General features: G+C 43.8%; 2 protein-coding genes across 2 annotated transcripts; one reads left to right on the top strand and one right to left on the bottom strand.

Annotated features, from left to right (window-relative positions):
• Nucleotides 1-6: 6 nt before the first annotated feature.
• fbxo8 (F-box protein 8) lies at nt 7-9,425 on the bottom strand. The gene is made up of 8 exons (XM_008301782.1): nt 9,223-9,425; nt 7,834-7,939; nt 6,192-6,275; nt 4,850-4,994; nt 4,643-4,769; nt 3,555-3,673; nt 3,140-3,336; nt 7-848 (listed from the first exon to the last, which is right to left on the bottom strand). The coding sequence occupies exons 2-8, from the start codon at nt 7,937-7,939 to the stop codon at nt 661-663; spliced, it is 966 nt and encodes a 321-aa protein (XP_008300004.1). The 5' UTR covers nt 9,223-9,425; the 3' UTR covers nt 7-660.
• Nucleotides 9,426-9,748: 323 nt separating this feature from the next.
• cep44 (centrosomal protein 44) lies at nt 9,749-17,429 on the top strand. Its single transcript, XM_008301781.1, has 11 exons — nt 9,749-9,834; nt 10,008-10,104; nt 11,988-12,135; nt 12,983-13,120; nt 14,425-14,502; nt 14,737-14,910; nt 15,199-15,327; nt 15,427-15,525; nt 16,457-16,516; nt 16,774-16,811; nt 17,142-17,429. Exons 2-11 carry the CDS (start codon nt 10,013-10,015, stop codon nt 17,200-17,202), a joined length of 1,017 nt encoding a protein of 338 aa, XP_008300003.1. The 5' UTR covers nt 9,749-9,834; nt 10,008-10,012; the 3' UTR covers nt 17,203-17,429.
• The last annotated feature ends 2,092 nt before the right edge of the window (nt 17,430-19,521 follow it).

Here is a 19,521-nt window from a genome sequence, read left to right as displayed (position 1 = left end):
GGGTAAGAATGTGAATGTTTTTCTTGCATGAGGCCCACTGTGTTGTTTTCTTCCTCCACTCACTACCAGACTGATCTGAGCCACAGAGAACCACCAGATAAGTCCAACCGATTTACAGGATGCCTCATACGTTGCATCCTTACACCAGTGACATTAGAGCGTGACCTTGTCTTCGCCTTCATCTACTGTCCCGTGTCACCGCCAACCAGAACGGGCCAGACTGTGTCCTGCTGATGCATGTCGAGCAGCTCCTGGCCAATCAGCAGAACTGTCTTGTCGTCGGAAACAAGCCGAGGGCAGCGTTCCTCCTCCTCCTCCTCCTCCCTCCGCCGGTCAGTAGTCCCTATCCATCAGTGCAGTATCAGAGCTTGTCTTTTTGTCTTTTTTGCAGTGACTTGGTTTGATAGACATTCCAGATGTTTCACACCGTTGATTCGATCCTAATAAGATCCTAGTATTTGGTAGCAGTCTTTCTCACAGTGGAGTGGCAAATTGTATTAGTTTTTCTAATCTTTCTAGAAAGATCAACTTATTTTCCTTGAAGGATGTGAAAATTGTTAAAATTGTTTTGTTTTTTTTCCCCATACTTTCCAGACGTGGAGAGGAACTCAATCACCAATTCCTACTCTTCAGTGCAGTATGGACAGCTGGTGGGCGGAGCTACGCAGCCACGTGGCCGATCAGGTAGATGTTATCGTAGAGGTGGCCGACGAAGTCATCCGACACGTTGTGCGCCGCTCTGCGAGTGTTCCTGATGAACTCCCTCTTGGACATCTTGTTTTTGACGTGCGGGCTGGTGAGGTCGATGGACAGGAGGATCAGACTGTAGCACAGCACGTACACAGCATCTGCAGAGAGACGACGGCAAACTGTCATCAAAGAAATGAGCGCGCTGAACGAAAGGTTTCTGTGTAGTTTATATCTAAATGTGATGAGAGAGAGGCATACATGTGTCCTGCACTGCAATCAAGCTTGTAACTGTTTCCCACTGATGAGCGCGGGAGCTTCCAGAGGGGGTAGATGGGCAGAGGAGCAGAGAATTTAAAAGGCTGACTTGAGAAAAGCAGCCATTCATCCCTCTGTAGCCCTGGGCTCAGAACCATTACACTAATCCTGCCACTGCTGCTAATCATACCAGCAGGTCCGAGGAGTTAACAGTAACAGAGTGAGGGGCTGGTGGTTCCTCTATGGTCTGCTGGCATTAACAGAACCCTCAGCTGCTGCATGCACGGCCCATTGACAACACTGAAGCCCGGGATTACTTGGAAATAAAACGCTGATGGTTTTGCGGCTGGGAAACCGGCTGAGAAGTGGAGTGTCTGTGACATGTCTTCTGCTGGTACGACAGTTTGTGTCCTGTTAGCTGCAGGGTTTAGGGATGTTGATGGAGCAGGACAGATGAGTCCACAGAGGATGCGTCTAAATATTTCTTGCATCATCATTATCATCGTTAAAGATAATGAAAGCTGAATTTCCCTGAGGGGATGAATGAAGCGTCTATTAAAAATTCAATCTGCACACCAGGAACATTAAAATCCCATCACGCTATCCCGTCATTTACTATTTATGTTCTCCAGAGGATAAAGCATGTCTCTTTATTTGGGGTCATCCATAAGCTTCCCTTTAGCGCCACCTTCAGGTCGTACGGTCACAACCGCATCGTTTTAGCTCATCACACGTAGATTGCATCTTTGAGCTGATGAGAAACAAGAAAGTGCAGCATGGAAATGCCAGAAAAACAAAATAAAAACCAATAAATGTAACACAGAAACTGTTTTATCAGTAATATTAGAATCACTTTAAGTGAAACGCAGATTCTGTGACTAATGTCCATGAACGTCAGAATCTCTCAGTATTTTGTTTGCTCCACTTTTGCTTTGCTGACAGCAGCTGACTGATAACAGACCTGATGAGCTACGAAGGTTCTGCTAAAAGCTCTTGGCCACACTTGGAAACAAAGCACGTAACTCTCATTTTACACGATAAAGCCTTAAATCACACAAAAACTTGTCGTTTGTCACCATTTCTTTGCAGATGATGCCTTTTGAACATCAGGGAAACCCAAAGATAGACAAGTAGGAAGCAAGAGCTGTGATCAAGTGTCAGCGCAACAAGGGAACGACCCCCAAGGGAATCCAAGAAGACCTGGTCAACACACCTGGTGAGGACTCCCCGTGCTATTCAACCATAAGGAAGTGGGTTGCTGCAGAGAGCACATCGAAGACGACCCGACTCGACGTAATGTGGGTCATCGTCACCACGAGTGATAAACGTGTGACTGTCCAGCACACAGCTGAAACCATCAGCGTCCAGCTCTGGCTTCCTTCTCACTTCCCAGTTTTCAAGAGGTTTCATCGGCACAGAAATAATGACAAACATCTGAGTTTCTGTGGACACGGATATAAGGCTATGCATGATATACAGTTATGCCCTAGAATCATTTCCAAGTGAGGCCGAGAACTTTGAACATCGTCCAATGCTTTAAAGAGCCTGTTGTCACAACAGGAATGTTCTCAGTCTTCATGTGCTCCATAGAAGTTCAGCTTTTCCTGGATGATCATACATGTGAGTGAGGCTGGCTGCTTGGGACTTAATGAACATGCTGAAGGCTGCTGCCCTGGACAGGTGGACCAGTGCTGGCCACAGACTGCAGCTGGTAAACTACAACCATAATGTATTTACTAATAGTTTTTTCATATTGCAATACATATCTGAGAAAAACTAAATATCCCAGTGCCATTTTTGTAGCAGCCCTCTGATGTGGACGTCAGGCAGATTTCCAGTCATTGATCTAAAATATTTGCTGTTCTGTTGCTCTTGGAAACGATGCCCTCTGTGCAGACCTGGCGTCTACTTTGGCATGCTTTGTGGAAAAACAAACATCTCCTGCACCTCTGTCTGGGGTTTTGCTGCACGTACTGCAAAGCCCTTTGAGGCAAACTTGTGATTTAAGATTGTGGGCGAGATAATTAAAACTTACTTTGCTTAAATGACTTTCAGTTACGATCACAAACAAAAGGAACAGGTAACATCCTCAGTATGTACAGACTGGGCTTGTACCAGTAGAACAGGGCTACAGTTAGTTTTAGGCCCCCGTATGTGTTCAGTTCAGTGTGTACATGTGTGTCTAAGCACTGACCAGGACTGAGGCCCAGCTCTCGGACAAGGCCGGGGTTACAGGTGCAAAACCTGTGGCTGAACTTGGTGATGAGGGTTTCCAGATACTCTCCTCTCTCCTCCGGGGCGTGGATGTGTCGGAAGAAATCCCGCAGTGCATTCGGTAGGAACTGGTTGCTGAAGTTGTGGAGAGTCACCAACTCGTCGAGGACGTCCCGCCTGGACGCACACAAACAAATACAGATGAAATATCAGGAAAAGGTTCCACTACATGTATATTTAATCTGATAGTAAACAAACTGTGGTGTCTATAATTAGACCTCTTACAACAGGACTTACATAACTGAGGTTAAGGCCATAATTTATGTCTTCCAAAGAAAAAAAATGTAAACTTTCCTTGCTGGGCTGGTTGTGTGTGAGTGTGTTTATATGCTAACCTTTCATCCAGGTAAATCCTCAGCATCTTCCAGTTGAGACGTCTGGTGTAGAAAATGAACTTGGCCAGCTCGGTGGGATGATCCACCAGGATGCCCTTAGACATGAAATAACTGATACCCTACACACACACACACACACACACACACAGATAAAGAATCATGTAGCATACAACATAAGTAAACCTCTGTGCAATATCAATTAAATGTCCAGTAACTGCATTACTTCTGAGTTCAGTAGTACAGCATTTGCTCTTATTTCAAACTAACAGTATTTTTTCACATTTATATTTAAACCTCAGGCCCCACAGTAGGAATCCAATGTAAAAAAAAAAAGTTTTCAATATTTCATACTTTATTTTTTTGACGACAGACTTAATCCTCATGAAAGATACCAGCGTTGCCTTTTCCTTTTTTAAAAACATGCCAAAGATATTTTAAGTGATTCCAGTCAGCCAGCATACTTGGCCAGGTCATAGTTTTCTCTTCGTTCTTCCTTTGAAACTGTGTGCTTTGAATCATTATCATGCTCAAATATTCTTTGTTCCTCTTCTGCAGACTGGGACTCATGTTGTCGGAGAGGATTTTCATATAGACATCTGTAAGTGTTATCTCCCCAACAGCATGTGCACTAATCATATCATGACACTTCCACCTCTGTGCTTCACTGTGGATGTGCAGTCGTTGTCATCATTCTGTGGTCGTCCATGAGTCCAAAACTGATTACTGCTCATATGCAATTGGGTTAATTGTTTAGTTTCAGTGCTCACAGGTGTGTTCCCTTTTGCTACATGAGATTTCTACTGTGGGGCCGATATTTCCAACATAGTCTTTCTACATTATTTGATTTTGACTGTTCATGAGGAGGGATGCTCAACTTGTTCACTTCAAAATAATGTTGTTGTTTTGTTTTTAGAAGGGATCCAGTTTTAAATCTTTATGTTTTTTCAGTGATATTTTTAGGATGTGCTCACATCTTAATTTATCAACATGCAAATGCTTTGATGATGAGGTAAAAGACTGGTGGGTGCAACATGACAAACTCTGAGATGGTGTGCACATATCGGGCTAAAGATCCGGACGTGCGTTACCTCCTGTGGGTTAGCATTGAACGTCAGGCTGCCTTCATCTAGCTGTAGGTATAATCTTCTATATGAGAAGCCAGCAGGTAGTCTTCTGTTGTAGATGGAGCAGTGTCCCCATGTGGACTTACACAGTCTGACGGATCAACACATATTGGTTACAGAACCGAAGCCAATAATATCAAAAGAAGGCAACATAAAAAAAAAGGAGCTTACCCCTGCCATAGATATTCATCGTTTCCCAGGTCTTGCCATACGCAGCCGGCCAGGCACAGATCAGTAGCATTCAGGTACGACAGGATGGTGATGCCTAACTCAGGGGGCAGCATCTCCAAATCTATAAAACCATGCTGCTCTTTACCTACAGCCACCAAAAAACAGGGGAGACACGAACACAGGAAACAGAGGGTTTGTTAAGTTTATCGCTTCACTTTGCTCAGATTAGCTTAATGAAAACTAGATGCAGTGCTGAACACGTCTTATGTATTGTTACTAGAAGCTGCACATGGGACTCTCTCGTCACCACATCAAATCACAATCACTCATTTATGGCAGACGACAGGGAGCTTCCATTGGCCCAACATTAAGATGCTTTAAAGAGGGAAATAGAGAAGCCTTTGTGTTAACTGTGGAGAATCGCCAGCAAAAAGAAAAGTCTCATGTTATTCGATTGCTGCTTGTATTCTAAAGACCTGCACACGACAGGTAAAGGTTCAATGGCACTATAGTTTGTAGGACTGCAGCAGACACTGGGTGGAAGGCAGTGTCCATGCTCGGGTCAACAGACATGCAGCAGAGGAAAGTCGTAGTCCTGGCCTGGAGGGGGGACGCCACACTGACATATGGAGAACATCTTTTGGTGAGGCGACACAGATCTAGCTGACAACGTAGAGCCGGGTTGGAGAATAGAAGTCGTGTGCTTGTTTCTGAGGCAAATGTATTCAAGAGACTAGATCCTCAAAAGGAAAACTGCTCTGCTGACAAATGCCCTCACTGCAAAGACCACAGCCAGATGCTGACAGCTCTAAAGAGCAATGACTGATGAAACTACACAACGGGTACCATGGCTCTGCTTGGCTTCGCTACCAGCCCATGGGGTTCTGCTTCTGGAAAACAGGGAGACGAGAAAGATCCAAAGAAAGCTGCTCACTGACTTACTAAACTGAACAGCCGGTGAAGTGGCTCTGCTCTTACCAGGCTGCCTCTAACTCCCTATGTAGTGTGCAGACAGACAAACAGCATGAGCTACAGGTAATGTTTGGCCACTTACGGCTGTCCACTTAGTGTGTCAAACATCAGTCTCTGCAAAAGGCAAACTTTTACTTGGACTACTGTTGGTTTCTGTGAGGCTCGGGTCCCTTTAGCGTCTGTTTGGTCCAAATCCAAATGTTCTAACTGGCATGAAATCACTTAACTCACCACAATGAAATAAATGCACAGCAAGTTGGGTTATAGTATCTATCTCTGATGAAGTTTATCCTTCTCAGTTAGTAGTGATGGCTTCTTCCTATTTCCCGTTAGTGAGCAGTAGGTGTGCATGTGTAGTGTGTGTTCATACCTCCCCGTCGTGTTCTCAGCAGATGGTAGATGTCGGGGCCATAGCAGTGCTGTGGAGGTCTCCTCTGAGGACCACCATCTCTCCCTGGAACTGAAAAAAATATGTTATTTCCCTTACTGCCATTTAGCTTGACAGGAGAGTTGGCGGCTTGCAGCAATGACTGAGCAGGCACAGTCGCTATCATTTAACTTATGAATAAATGCATTACAAAGACGTCATATAATCTTGTTTATTCGTACTGTGTTGTTGATATATTTTTCATACCTACTGTTTTAACGTTCTCCATTTATAGAATTCATTATGTAGGTTTTTTTAAATTTGTAAATTGTAAAAACCTACAAACCGAGCCCTTTGTTAGGAACACCTGTTCACCTGCATAGTCATGTTGACAACTCGTCATCCAAGCAGCCAGTGGTGTGGCAGCAGTGCAATGCATATTGTCTTGCAGATTCGGGATCTTTATGTTCACCTCAAACATCAAAATGACTTTTTTACAACTGTGATGGTAACTCAGAGAACCGCTCTTTACAGCTGTGGTGAGCAGAAGCTGAAGATGTAGCGACGTAGCCCGGTCCCATGAATTTCTGCTGAGGCTGCAGATGATGCGTCAGAATCAACAGCATGAATCCACGGAGCCAAAATGTCTCGTGTCAACAGTCCGGGCAGCTGCGGGAAATGTCTTCTTGACACACTTCATACCAGACAATTGTGGGTTGAATATCGCAGTTTGTCTGAGTGTTTATTGCTGACCATGTACATGTTCCAGCAGGATAATGCACCGTGTCACGGAGCAAAAGCTGTCGAATGGTTTCATGACATCAGTGGCTTTCCCAGCCGCCAAACCTGAATCCAGTAGAATGCCTTTGGAATGTGGTAGAACGGGAGCATGAATGTGCACCTGACTGAGCTGCAGAAATGCTGCGATGAGTCATGTCAGCTCACAGCAGAATCCCAGGAACGTCTTGTGGAATCCACGACAGCAAAAACTGAGCAAAACGAGGCCACACCAAATATTGGCATACATCCATCAACCACAACATTAAAACCACTTGTCTAATATTGTGTTGGTCCCCCTCATGCTGTCAGTACAGCTCTGATGCACTGGGCCATGGACCAAGCACCTCTGGGCTGTCTGGTGCTGGAATGTTAGCTGCAGATCCTTTACCTCCTCTGGGTTGTGGAGTGGAGCCGATGTGGATCAGGCATGTTCCCACAAACCTCAAGGATGCTCCATTTCACTGGGACCTGGAGAGTCAGGTGTCTGGGGACATGTTGAAGATGCCAGTACCCAAGGTTTCCAAGCATTTTATTGAATGACTTGATCACGTCTCGGTGGTTTGATTGTTGTGTTGTGTTCCACAAACAGTGCTCTTTTCCCACTTTAGTAATCAGATTTTTCTTACTTTTGGCAGTAAACTGAGCTACAGGTCACATGAACTGGAGCTTAAATGAAGCCCACACACATTCAAGTAGACTGACTTCAGCTGGCTCTTGCTGTACTGACTGAAGATGACAGATTATAAGAACTGAAGCCAAGAACCATTTTGTCCCTTTCTGTTACCAAACTCATATGTTGCCTGAAATTAAAAGTAGTCACCAACAAAATCCAAAAATGTACAAAGTGATATTATTAAAGTGGCACCTTGTTCACGTCTTGCCCCTCCTCCTTGGTCGGCCAGGTGGTCGGCTAGCTCTTCTTGTAGCTGCTGCTGTTGTCTGGGAGGCAGCCTCCACAGTGCCTGACCCATCTGCAGACAGCAGGGCGACAGGTCAAGCAAGTCACACATATGATATTCAGTATAGCAATAAGCTGTATGTCCACTGACCCACATGCATGACTAGGTCAGAGGTAGACTGCACCCGTCATCCTTTTCCTCATGTGTACGTCACACCAAAACAACTGCTCATGCTGCATGTTTACAGTCATCTGGTCACACTTGGGGTTTTGCTTGTGGTTCCCTCGTGTTCACTTGTTGCTATGATCTTCCATTACGAGCAACCACGTAAAAATGCATTAAAAAGGTGGCATTATTGATTTTAAATCTTGCTGATGGTCCTACTTTATATAGATTTTTAAGTTCTTATTTTACTTGTGCAGATTTGTAATTTTTCTGTATGACTAAAGGCACGTGGGAAACGTTTCTTTTCCTGCATTAAACAAGTCTTTACAATTACATGGCAGACAGCGGTGTAGTGAGACCAAAAACCTGATGATTGGTACAGAACACAACAGGAGGAAGTCCACCACTGTGCTGTATCACAAGCATCATCATTCATCATTTATGTGCAACGAAAAACAGACACTCTAGAACGACTAAATGAATTTTAAAAAGTAGGAGGAAGGTAGAGAAACACAACTCCTTCCTCCAGCAAAGAGCAGCTTAACAAACAGTTTACAATGAATGGCAGAGCAGCTCTTCTGAGGAGGATTTAGTCTGTCATCAAAAATAAAGGTGCCAAATATTGAAAAAACAAATAGAAAGTTTCTACTCACCTGTGTCCTATACTAACCACTGACATATATTATGCATACCCCCCTGCTGACACACTAATGACAGCCTGCACTCAAACAACTGCCAGAACTCTGTGCCAAAATGAGCTTCGTCGGTATAAGTTTGTGCCAGTAAACAAAGCAGCAACACGGGGGCCAGCCTTTTTCACTGCTCTGCCCTGTCAGCCTGCCTCACGTCAGCTGTGTTGCATAAACAAATCCATTACACTGTTGTAAACATCAACGTTGGAAGTTCCAGCAAGCAAGCTAGTGTGGCCCGTAGGCCCGCCCCCTCTCCGCTGCCATTGGACACGCAGCGCTCAAAGCGGAACGCCATTGGTGCAGCTGGCGTTCACTCGCTATCTGTTGCTACAAATCCCCGAGTTAGCTTACCAGGCTAGTTTAAGTTGACGAAGGCAGTGACGACCCAAACTAGTTGGATTTGGTGTCATACTAAAGAATATATGTCTTGTTTCTTTTATAAGCGTGACGCAGAATTTCTTAATAAGTGAGACCCAGCACCGTCCCCGAGCCACCAACCTGACTTTGTGATTCCTCTGACAACCTGACCTGCGCACAAGGACAGCTGGAAATGCGGGTTCCCTGCTATGAAACGTGTTCTGGTGTCATTTCACCGAGCCGAGCGCAGACACAACCAGAGTTAGTCGCTCCGCAGGTTCAGGAGGATCCTTCCATACCGTAGTCTGTTACTAACACAATCATCTGTTCGCAGCCTCCTCCTCCTCCTCCTCCTCCTGGCTCCGATGCCCCGCCCCCTTTCCCCTGTTTTACATACACTCAGGGCTCATTATCGAAACAAAAAGGAAACGCAGAAACACGCATTTAGTCCCGCAATCAGTTGCGGAATCGGTTGGTTTCCTGCGCTGAATCGGCTGAATCAGCACAAGCCAAGTGATTATCAAGAGATAAACAAACAGCAGCGCGCGTCTGGGCTGCGTCGTGACGTCAACTCGTTACATTACGTTGAAAGGACGCATTGACGTACGAGACCTATCAGCCAATCAGCGTTTGTGCTGCTGATCACCCGGTAGAAACAAAACTTGTAGAAGCCGTCGTTGGTAAAAGTAGCCGCTAGCGTTAACTACACATACATCAAACATCTTTTTGAGTTTGTGACATACACGTGACAGGGTGAGTGGCCGTTAATAATGTATAAGACGACGTCGTTTTTAGCCGAGTGTTTCGGATTGGAGCTCATTTCGCGGCTATGCCCCGCGTGTTCCCGCAAACGGAGCAGTTTGGTGAACCAGCGCTTAGAACATAGAACATGTTGGATGAAGGACGCTTCACTTCCTTGTTTACAGGTCCAATGCTGTCCACGGGTGATGTCCAAGGCTGTCTCCGGAAGCTCGAAACTCTCCTTCGACTGATAAAGTACCCTGGACATGTGGACTACGATGGGTGAGCCATTACACCGCGAAGTTAAAAGAACAGCCGTTTAGCCAAAGTGTTTTCCGATACAGAAATCAGATTGACGTTAAGGGTTAACCTAAAAATCAATAATCAGTGGGAGGTAGTAGCTACTAGTGTTGGTTATTAAGATTCCCTCTGAGCAGCATGTCAACAGAAAGAGACCTGCAGCAGAACAAACAAGAGAACACAAACACTGGACCCATAAAAAAAAAAAAATCTAATTAACATAACAGTTTATTGACAAAGCAAGACTTCATAACTTTTTTCTTTGTGTCGACTGCCTGTTGTAATGTCACCTGGTGACCACAAGGTATTGCTGTTGTGTCACAATCAAGAGCTGCCACTGATGCACTCAGGCTGGTCCTCCATCACCTTTATCCCAAGAGTTTGTCATTCATTCTCATGGGGATATTGAGACCTAGCAGTTTATTTTTGAGTTAGTATATAACAGATAAAATACCAAATAATGCACAAACAATGAGGAGCACAACACATTCATACTGTTTTAGTTTTAATATAGAATCTTTGACATGTCTATTAAGAGCCATGTGGGTTACATGAGTGTTTTGTAGTCACACAGTGAGGCGTGTAAATGTGTTTGGTTTGTTGTGGGCTTTGGCATTAAGAAAAGCAAATAACATCTAGTTCACTGAGATGAACATGAGAGCAAAATTACATATTCTCCAAGATGTGTGCATTTCTTTGTGTCTGAGAACCATAGTTTAAATAAATAAATCGTATTTGGTAGCATGTGCTGTGTGTGTAATGGAGCGTAGCACCCCTATAAGCAATGACAGCTAATCGTAGCAGTGTGATGGAGCCCCCCCCTATGAAAATCAGGTTTTTACAATTTGTGTTTTTTTTATGCCAGGAGGTGTATCATAAGCACGATGGCGGAGCAATGCTAACTTATACCAATAAGAGTCTCCAAAACACAACACCCAGACAGCCAGGGGTTTTTTATATGTAAGGCACGGAAGGGACCAATCCTGTCAGCTTGAGAAATGGGGATTTCCATATCATTATTGTTCAGTTTCAACATGTACAGCTAGTTCAAAGACCTGCATGGTACGATGCAGTGACATTGTTCCTGCATACCGTCGGGGGAATTGTTTTGGTGCGACATTTGCATGCAGAAAGGAGAGCACTGTCAATATCATGGATAATTCAATGAGTGGAGAATAGTGGCGCTGCTTTACTGCACAATCCACATCCTGTGCAAAGTCTTTGGTGTAGTAGGTTGCTGTTTGGAGGTTGTTGTCCTCCTGTGTCCTGTTGCAGTGTGGACTTTTGAAACATGTAGGTAGCGTAGGGAGAGGAGAAAGCTGCGTGGCCAATGGCAGGCTTCTACCTACCGTCTACATCGAGTAGATGGTGGATAGATGGATGGAGGAGGGGAAATGTGTGGCACACAGCCTCCAATATTACAACTTGTCATTGTGTAGAAGAGAAGTTTACAGTGTTTGAGTGCAGTTCAAAGTGAGCAGGCGTGCTCGTGGCAGAGGGTGGATGGAAATAGAGGTGAGGAGGACTCATTTATATATTCATAGATCCATGCTGCAGGTGGCAGAGATGTAGTGTTTCCTCTAAGGTGTGTAAATGGGGGACAAAACAACTTCTAAATATGTAATTTATATGACCAAAGACACATTTTTGGGAGTTTAACCAATGCTAGGAGAGAAATGTGACTATTCTGACAGTGACACATTGGTTGTTCCTCTTAACTGTTACACTTTCAATTTGAAATAAAATAGTGGCCACTACATAAAGAGGCAATATTTATCCTTCAGTATTGATGCAAACCTACTTTAAATTAAACAAGAACAAAAGGCCTGTACACTAGCATATGCTGCTGTTTATTTCTCCACCAGACTTTCCAAAGGAGATCCTTCAGCTTTCCTCCCAATAGTGAGCTTCACCCTCAACTCCTTCTCTCCACTTTTTGCTGAGGAACTGATGGCGTCTGGGCTGGAGCTGACTGGCAAAACCGACCTCCGGTTCACAGATGCTCTTTACAAGGTAGCACATAGGCCCATTTAGGGTGCTGCGTGCAGTGTCTCGTCTCGTGTGAGGTGACATATATTTCTACTTTTATGAAAGACAAAAACTCTATTCCAGACAAACAAATGTGATTCTTTATTTTTACACAAGTTGCTATCATTAACTCATATTGCACATTATCTGTCATTAACTTCACCGACTCCCGGTCCATCTCTGCGTTTCTGGTTGTGGGGAATGCCTGTAGCAGCTGAGATAAAGCCTGTTGAGGATAAAGTAAATGCTGATCTGGAAAGCTTATCCGTCAGAGGCCAAGCTGCGTTGCTTCAGGCACATGTATACCTAACCAGTCCTGTATTGTTTTGATTATTTCCCTACAAAGGCAGAATCAGAGGACAGGCCCACATTGCATGTGTAAAGGGGGATTCGTGCCTTTTACATTTCTGACAAACCCAATTTCTGAACATGGACAGGTGTAAAATCGGTTACGTACCTTACAGTGCGTACATTTTACTTGAGCTTCTCTGGTAAACCAGTCTGCACAGGAAATGATCTTTGCCCAGAAGTCCTTATGAATGTTCAAATTTAAATCCTTCTGCCTTGTGAGCCCGAGGTTCTCGCAGTTGCCATATGTTCCATTAGCAGTTATCGAAGCACACCTTCCCCAGGCTACTGCTTAACTACATTCCCCAAACTTCTTCATATTTGCAAACACCTCCAGATGTCTAATTTATCTTTTAGGTGAAAGTGTGCACTCAGTTCTCGATAAGATTAAAGTGTTGTGTCAGTAGTCAGCACAAAGTCGCGTTGGGCTTTTTTATATTAGCCTGTCGACGTCTATTCAACTGTGTGTGTTTTCTCTGTCCAGGCACTGCGAGACATCTTCCACTATAAACCTGTACTGACCAAGCAGCAGTTCCTTCAGTGGGGTTTCTCTCAAAGGAAGATCTCCGTCCTCTGTGATATCATTAACTTGGTAATGCAGAAACACAGCCAACTGAAGAAGGTACGGAGCTTTTGAATGGCTTATTTTTATGTACCTGTGTGTCTTAAATGGAGACGGTTATCCCAAAGGTTTCTGGAGAGCTCATGTGTTGTATTGTGGTGGTACAAAAATGTCTGTTCAGGTGGATGTCTGTAGGCTGTTAGCCACCAGCCAGCTGACTCTGATACTGCAGCGAGTCGATTTTTCTCTCTGACTGTTTGCATTTTTTCCAGCATCTCTTATTCAGCTCATCATCTGTAACGGCTGTAATGCATTTTTCATTGGTTCATTCCTGCAGTTAAAGCATCAGGAGAAGTTGTTCTCAATCGTTTTTTGATTCAACATGACATTGATATCAATCATAACTGATAATCAAAATATGGCATGCAGGCCTTCAGACTGACTGACTCCAGTAACTCACTATAAATGGACCTTACATGTAAACACACACATATAAATATATATATATGTACACAAAATAGCACAGGGGGGTAAAACATTGCCTGCATTTGTTTGTTTTTATTCCCTCAATAGTTTCTTTGTCTCCAGGGAAATGTTCTGCTGTGGAGACAGCTACAAATGCTCGCATGGTGGATAATGACCATGAGGTTCAAAATGCTGACTCAGAGGCATTAGTGGTCATCTTTAATTGGGCTGAAGAGATATCACTAGCTAGACAGTCCCTGCTGGAGGACCAGAAGAAAGAGTATGCTTTAAAAGTTGCAGCTGCTGCTAAGGAGGCTCTGGAGATTTGCTTCTGTGAGGGATGGCGTGCTAGCACAAGCAGTACGATGACTGCAAGTAGTAGGAGCACCCTGAAAAAATGTCTTCTGGCCGAGCATTAGACAGTGTTTGTCAAGCAGTAAGGACACAGTGCACCTTTATGTCCTTTGCCTGATGAGCAGAAGCCATTTGGTCACTTTAGGACAGACCGTATGTGGCCAAAGTCTACAAATACAAATTAATATCCATCAAGTGTTCTGAGAGAGAGATTCTACGAGAGGGTTTAATGGGAATGTGGGACCTTTTGGTAGTTAGCGCATAGGGTTTAGTGGTAATTAAATCCCTTGCTTTATAGCTAAAATAAATCCTATCTCCTGCACTACCTGTGATGTGACAGGAATTCAATACGCAGCCCTTCCATATGCCGACATGTCCTCGATCAAGACACAAAAGCTCAAGTTTTCCCCGATGGCATGAGCGCCTTGCTGGCAGCTCTTTGTGTGAAAGGGAAACATTGTGCTTTGAGTACCGCTAAGAAGAAAAGCTCTGTGTAAGCGCAGACCATTTACCTGAAATAACGTGTGTGTTTGCATGCCTCGTAGCACAGAGTCAGATGTCCTGCATCACAGAAGTATGGCAGAGGAGAGGCTCCTTCAACAGCGACTGATGCAGCAGGCTCTGTAAGTCGAGTGTCAAGTTCTATACCATCACTGAATGCAGAGTATTGCTCTCCAGTCAGTGATAATACAGGTAATACAGGAGGTGGTGTACAGCTAGTGACTCGCTGGAGATTGTGTTGTTTCTACCTGAAAGCTGCTCATAATTCGGATTTTACTGGGAAGGTGTGATGAGTCAGAAAGTGAATGATCTGAAATGTGAAGTCATCTGGTGAATTGTGTTTTTATATTTTTCAGGTGGCAAAGAGGCCATTTGTGGTGCATCACACAGAAAACCCTTCCACTTATTCCACAGTCTCCTCCCATAATGTAACCAGTGCCTCTCATAATGAAGCAGCTTCTGCCAAAGCTCCTGGAGATGGAACTGCAGAGCTGCCAGGAAGGGAGGAGGACAAAGATTACTCTCCTCAGGTACGCATTTAATAAATCATAATTAGGTGAAAGCCAACTATAGACATTGATCAATAGATTCAGTTTGCCAAAAGATGGAGCCAATAAGATTGAAATAAAGATGGGCTGTGTCATTTTTGATCTTTTACTTTGTGGAGACGGATGAATGTTGATATTAATGTTGGTGGTATTTAGAGGCGAGGCTTCGTACTGCACTGATGCAGTGGATCCATCTCACATCTTTTTCAGGGCAGGTTGAGCACAGGCCAATATATCAAATGTGATATAAGTTGTGTTTCTGTCTGTTAGTCATCAGAGGTGGAAGGACGGCTGTCGGCATTAGAAGCTCAAGTACAGACTCTTCTGCCTGCGCTCGACAGGCTCAGCGTTTTGGAGAAACGCCTGGACGAACTGGAGAGGCAAAGAAACGCAGACAAGGTTGATAAGATGGCGTCTATTTCTTTAATGTCTCATCCTGTTTATTTGTTTTCTTTACAGAAGAGTCATTTTTTTTGTATTTATCATGTTGTATTCCAGAACGAGGGACAAGTCATCAGCGTATCCAGAGAGAGCTGGGAAAACCTGATGAGCAGACTCTTATTACTGGAAACTAAACTAGAACTCAGCAACGCACAGGTAGGACAGACGTACACGCTGTGACGTCTGAACTTGTTCCTGTGGTCGTGTTGGTCCGCTATTGTTGTTCTCCTCTTTTTCTTTTTCTTTTTTTTCACAAACTCTGAGGCAAATTAGAATTTTAATCGTTCTTTTTCTCTGCAAATTGAAAGAAGACTAAAATATAAAATGCTCATCACAGATTGAGCAGAAGCTTCTGCTTGTACCTTTGTCTAGTCCTGTTTTTTGTCTTTGCTTCTTCCAATATTTGCCAACTGCAGCAGGTGGTCATCTACTATAACTGTTCAGTTTACTGGGCTGTTAGTCCCTAAACTTTCCCTGACAGCCAAGACGAATGATTAATTTGTTTTCTAGCTCAGCGTTTGGTTATAGCAGCCTCAGCAGAAGCAGCATAGAGTGAAAGAGGGGGATATGAGTGAATACAAAACACAACAGCGCTGATTAATGCAGCTTATAGACATAAATATTTCTACTACTACTGTTATCAGTCGCACATCTACAGTCTTTCATGCGTCATACCTTACTAACTGTGGTTGATTTCAGTATTTAAATGCCTGGGGTGGAGGTGGGGAGTGAATGAGATGCTCAGTTTGGGAGCAGAGAGTCCTGGTGTTCATTCCAGTTTCTCTACAGAAGACTGCTTTTTCTCTATAATAACTTCTGTTGTAATAAACAAAAATGAGGAGGACTGGGATTAGTAGCGTAATAAAGGGACTGCATTCTGTTTGCTAGCTTTATAAAGTGGATTTAGTGTTGAGTTAGTGACTAGAAATCACACAGATCAGCAGGTATCCAACGGAGGATTCTGTTCAAACTCCCTAAGAATGTACACATTCTGATGATGGTCACAGATCTTTTGACTAAACATGTTTTCACATAAAATGACCATTTCTGTTGCTTCCCTCTTTGTTTTTCCACATGTGTTTTCTAGATAAGTGTCCCGCTGCCATGCCAGTCATTTACCTCCAGCTCCATGTCTGACTCTTCAAAGGTGAGATGTACTCACCTGCTTGTCACTGTGGCCAGACACATCTAACTAGAGCAGAAAACATGAATCCATTAGTCAAATGGTGGAATTAGCTGCTGTATCTGTGGCGTCGTTACGCTCTGTGTAGGGGCGACCGAGGCGTAACGTGAACGGTACCCGTGTTCCCCAGGTCCAGTGCTTTCAGGCCTTATCATGACATTTGTTTTAGGAGCTGTTTTTGTTTTCATCTGTGTTCTTGTTGGTTCTGTTTCTCTGACCAGGAGAACCTGAAGGACAGGCTAGAAAGGATCACCCACATGTGAGTTCTTAATTTACGTTTCTCTGAAAATACTACTGATCTCTGGACTAGGCACTGAAATAAGAGTAAAAATAATGACCCTCTCAGCAGGGTTCCAGACGAACATTTGACGCTGGTAGCAGGGCGTACCTAGCTTCACCAAACTACAATCTAAGGCTAGAGATCCGAGGCTAAGCTTTTCTACCAAGTCAATGTCAGACTGCGTTTCAGCTTTCCAATAAACCTTTACTCATGTCAAGTTATCTTCTCAAAAAGATGCTGGTTTAGCTGCACTGTATGTGATATTTGTGACACATTTCAGTGGTGGTTTGTGTGTCTGTTTGTTTGTAGGCTAAAGAGCACCTCCAGTCTCCTGAAGAACCCTGAATCCTCCACAACGCCCTGCGAGTGAATGATTGTCATCTGAGTTTTAGTTATCGCGACATCACGGTACTATTCCTGCACACTTTTCTGTCTTCTCACGTTTTATGTTTCTAAAGCTAAACACTGTTGTTTACCTGTTAGCTTGCACCGCAGCTTTCCTTGTGCTTGTAGACCAGTTGAAGATCATCATGAGAGTGCAATAAATCACAATGATTCATACTATGTTAGCTCTCTTCCATTAAATTCTTAAAACTGGAGGTGCTTCTGTGAATGTTCCCTTTTATTAGATTTATTAACCTGGTTGTGGTAAAATATGTGTTTTTTCTGCTGTATTCTTCTATCAAGCAAAAATAAAATGTATATTTATAAATGAATTCAGTTTTAAAAGCTAATTTGTTCAAACATGAAACAGACCAACAGCCACAAAAAGACCCTAACGAGCCCCACTGTGTCAGGAGGAGCACTAACGACTCACATAACGAGGGGGAGGAGCAACAAACCCCCAATTAAAACCCAAACTCAGGTGTTAATGGTTCCTTCAGGATATCAGTATGTGGAACTCCCAACTAGTCAGTCAGAGCTGATGAAGCCTCTTGGATGAGAGGTGGAACGTCTTCAAGGAAGTCCAGCTGCTACGATTAAACTACGAGACATTAATAATCCTCAGAACAGAGACATGGTCCACTGAGTTTAACGGAGCAGAAGACACCAGTATGTGGAACCGCTTCCAGCAGGTCTGCCAGGATTCAGTGAAGGTTGTGTCTCAGGAGGAGGCCGTGGTGACGTGGACGTCCAGAGGATTCCAGACAACGGCAGCCGAAATGTGTATTTGAACCACGGTTTGGTCGAGTGACCGTCTCACATCCCCGGTCGCTGTCACAACTACCCAGAACCAAATAACCACCAGAAACACTGACAAACTGTTGACCCCACACAATCTGGACATCAGGACTAACTGACAGAGGTTAAGCCAGATCCCCTCACGAGTAAATCATATGCAGAAGTAGCTTTAAAAAGACGGTACACGAAGGCACCACTTCAGGTCCTTGCTGGGTCCTTTCTGAGTTCTTTTTGTTTTCATCCGTGACACGTAGGAGGGAGACGGCTCCAGATTTCCAATCACTAGACTCACCACTGCATCATCGCAACAAGCACACAGCTAACGTTCACTTAGAACTTGTTGGCAAATTGAATTTCCCCCAAATTCCAAACGAGCGACTGCTTCCAGGTGTCATCTGTTCATCTCAGAACATTTTCCATCCCTTTTTTCTCAGCTACAGTCACAGCGTTGTTTGTCTGAGTAAGTTTTAATACTGTGATGTAGTTAGTAGTTGTTATCATGTTGTTGGTTCATTAAAGGTTGGCAGTTTAATAAATGTGCTCGATCACCTGTAAGTCCAGCTGCCTCGACTGTTTTCTTGTTCACATTTCAGTCCCTAAATTGTCCAGATGCCAGCTATAGCTTTTCATAATTAACTTTAAATCATGTTCCTGATCATGCTGAAACCCTCTTGACAGTCAGTATGAAGAGCTTCATGTACATACAGTATTATCCATCATCTTACAGGCCGACGTTGGATTGTGTAGTAATCCTGCATCAGCATTCATAAATCCATTTAGGCATACATTCCCCTACAGTGGTTTTGCTTGACCTCATGTATCTATTCCATTATCTTCGAGCTCTGAGACTCTGCAGCTTTTCTCTCACACAGTTTTGATGTAAACCTGCTCAAAGCTGAGACTTAGCAGTCAAGTTCAGTTTCATTGTATTTATACGGCAGCATTTTGCAGAATACAAGGCGCATCACATAGTAGAGACCTTACAAAATGTACACAGAGAAATCCAACAAAACCAAAGTGTTCTAGGGAATCTAGTCGAGAGCCTGAGGAATAATAACACATATGAAACACAGAAGCCTATTTTCTGTCCTTGTGATAATCACAGTTACCTGCAGCATGAGGTGCACGGCCAGCTGCCTCCTCTGGGGATGCACGAGGGGTTCGTTTGGATTCGTGAGGAGTGGAAGCACTTGTGCAGTGAGGTCGGGGTCACAGACTAACAACTGGAGCTATTTCTGCTGAGATCTAGAGAAAACTCCACGTCGTATTCAGGGCCTGTGGATCACCAGAGTAACTGTGGCTCTGGTTCTGAAAGCCGGTGTTGTTGGTGGGGAATTTTCCAGAGGTCATTTTTTTAAGCTAAAAATCTAAATTCCTTTCACCTCCACTGTCAAATGTCTCAAATTAAATCGAACTAAATAGCCAAATACTACGGAAGCCCAGGAGGGACATGAGTTCAGTAAAATACAACAACTCTCATTTTTTAATTATTTTATTTGTGGACTAT

The sequence above is a fragment of the Stegastes partitus genome, unplaced genomic scaffold (assembly GCF_000690725.1).
Source record: "Stegastes partitus isolate 25-593 unplaced genomic scaffold, Stegastes_partitus-1.0.2 Scaffold1711, whole genome shotgun sequence".
Lineage (NCBI taxonomy): Eukaryota > Metazoa > Chordata > Actinopteri > Pomacentridae > Stegastes > Stegastes partitus.
This window is presented reverse-complemented; position numbering and strand designations above follow the sequence as displayed.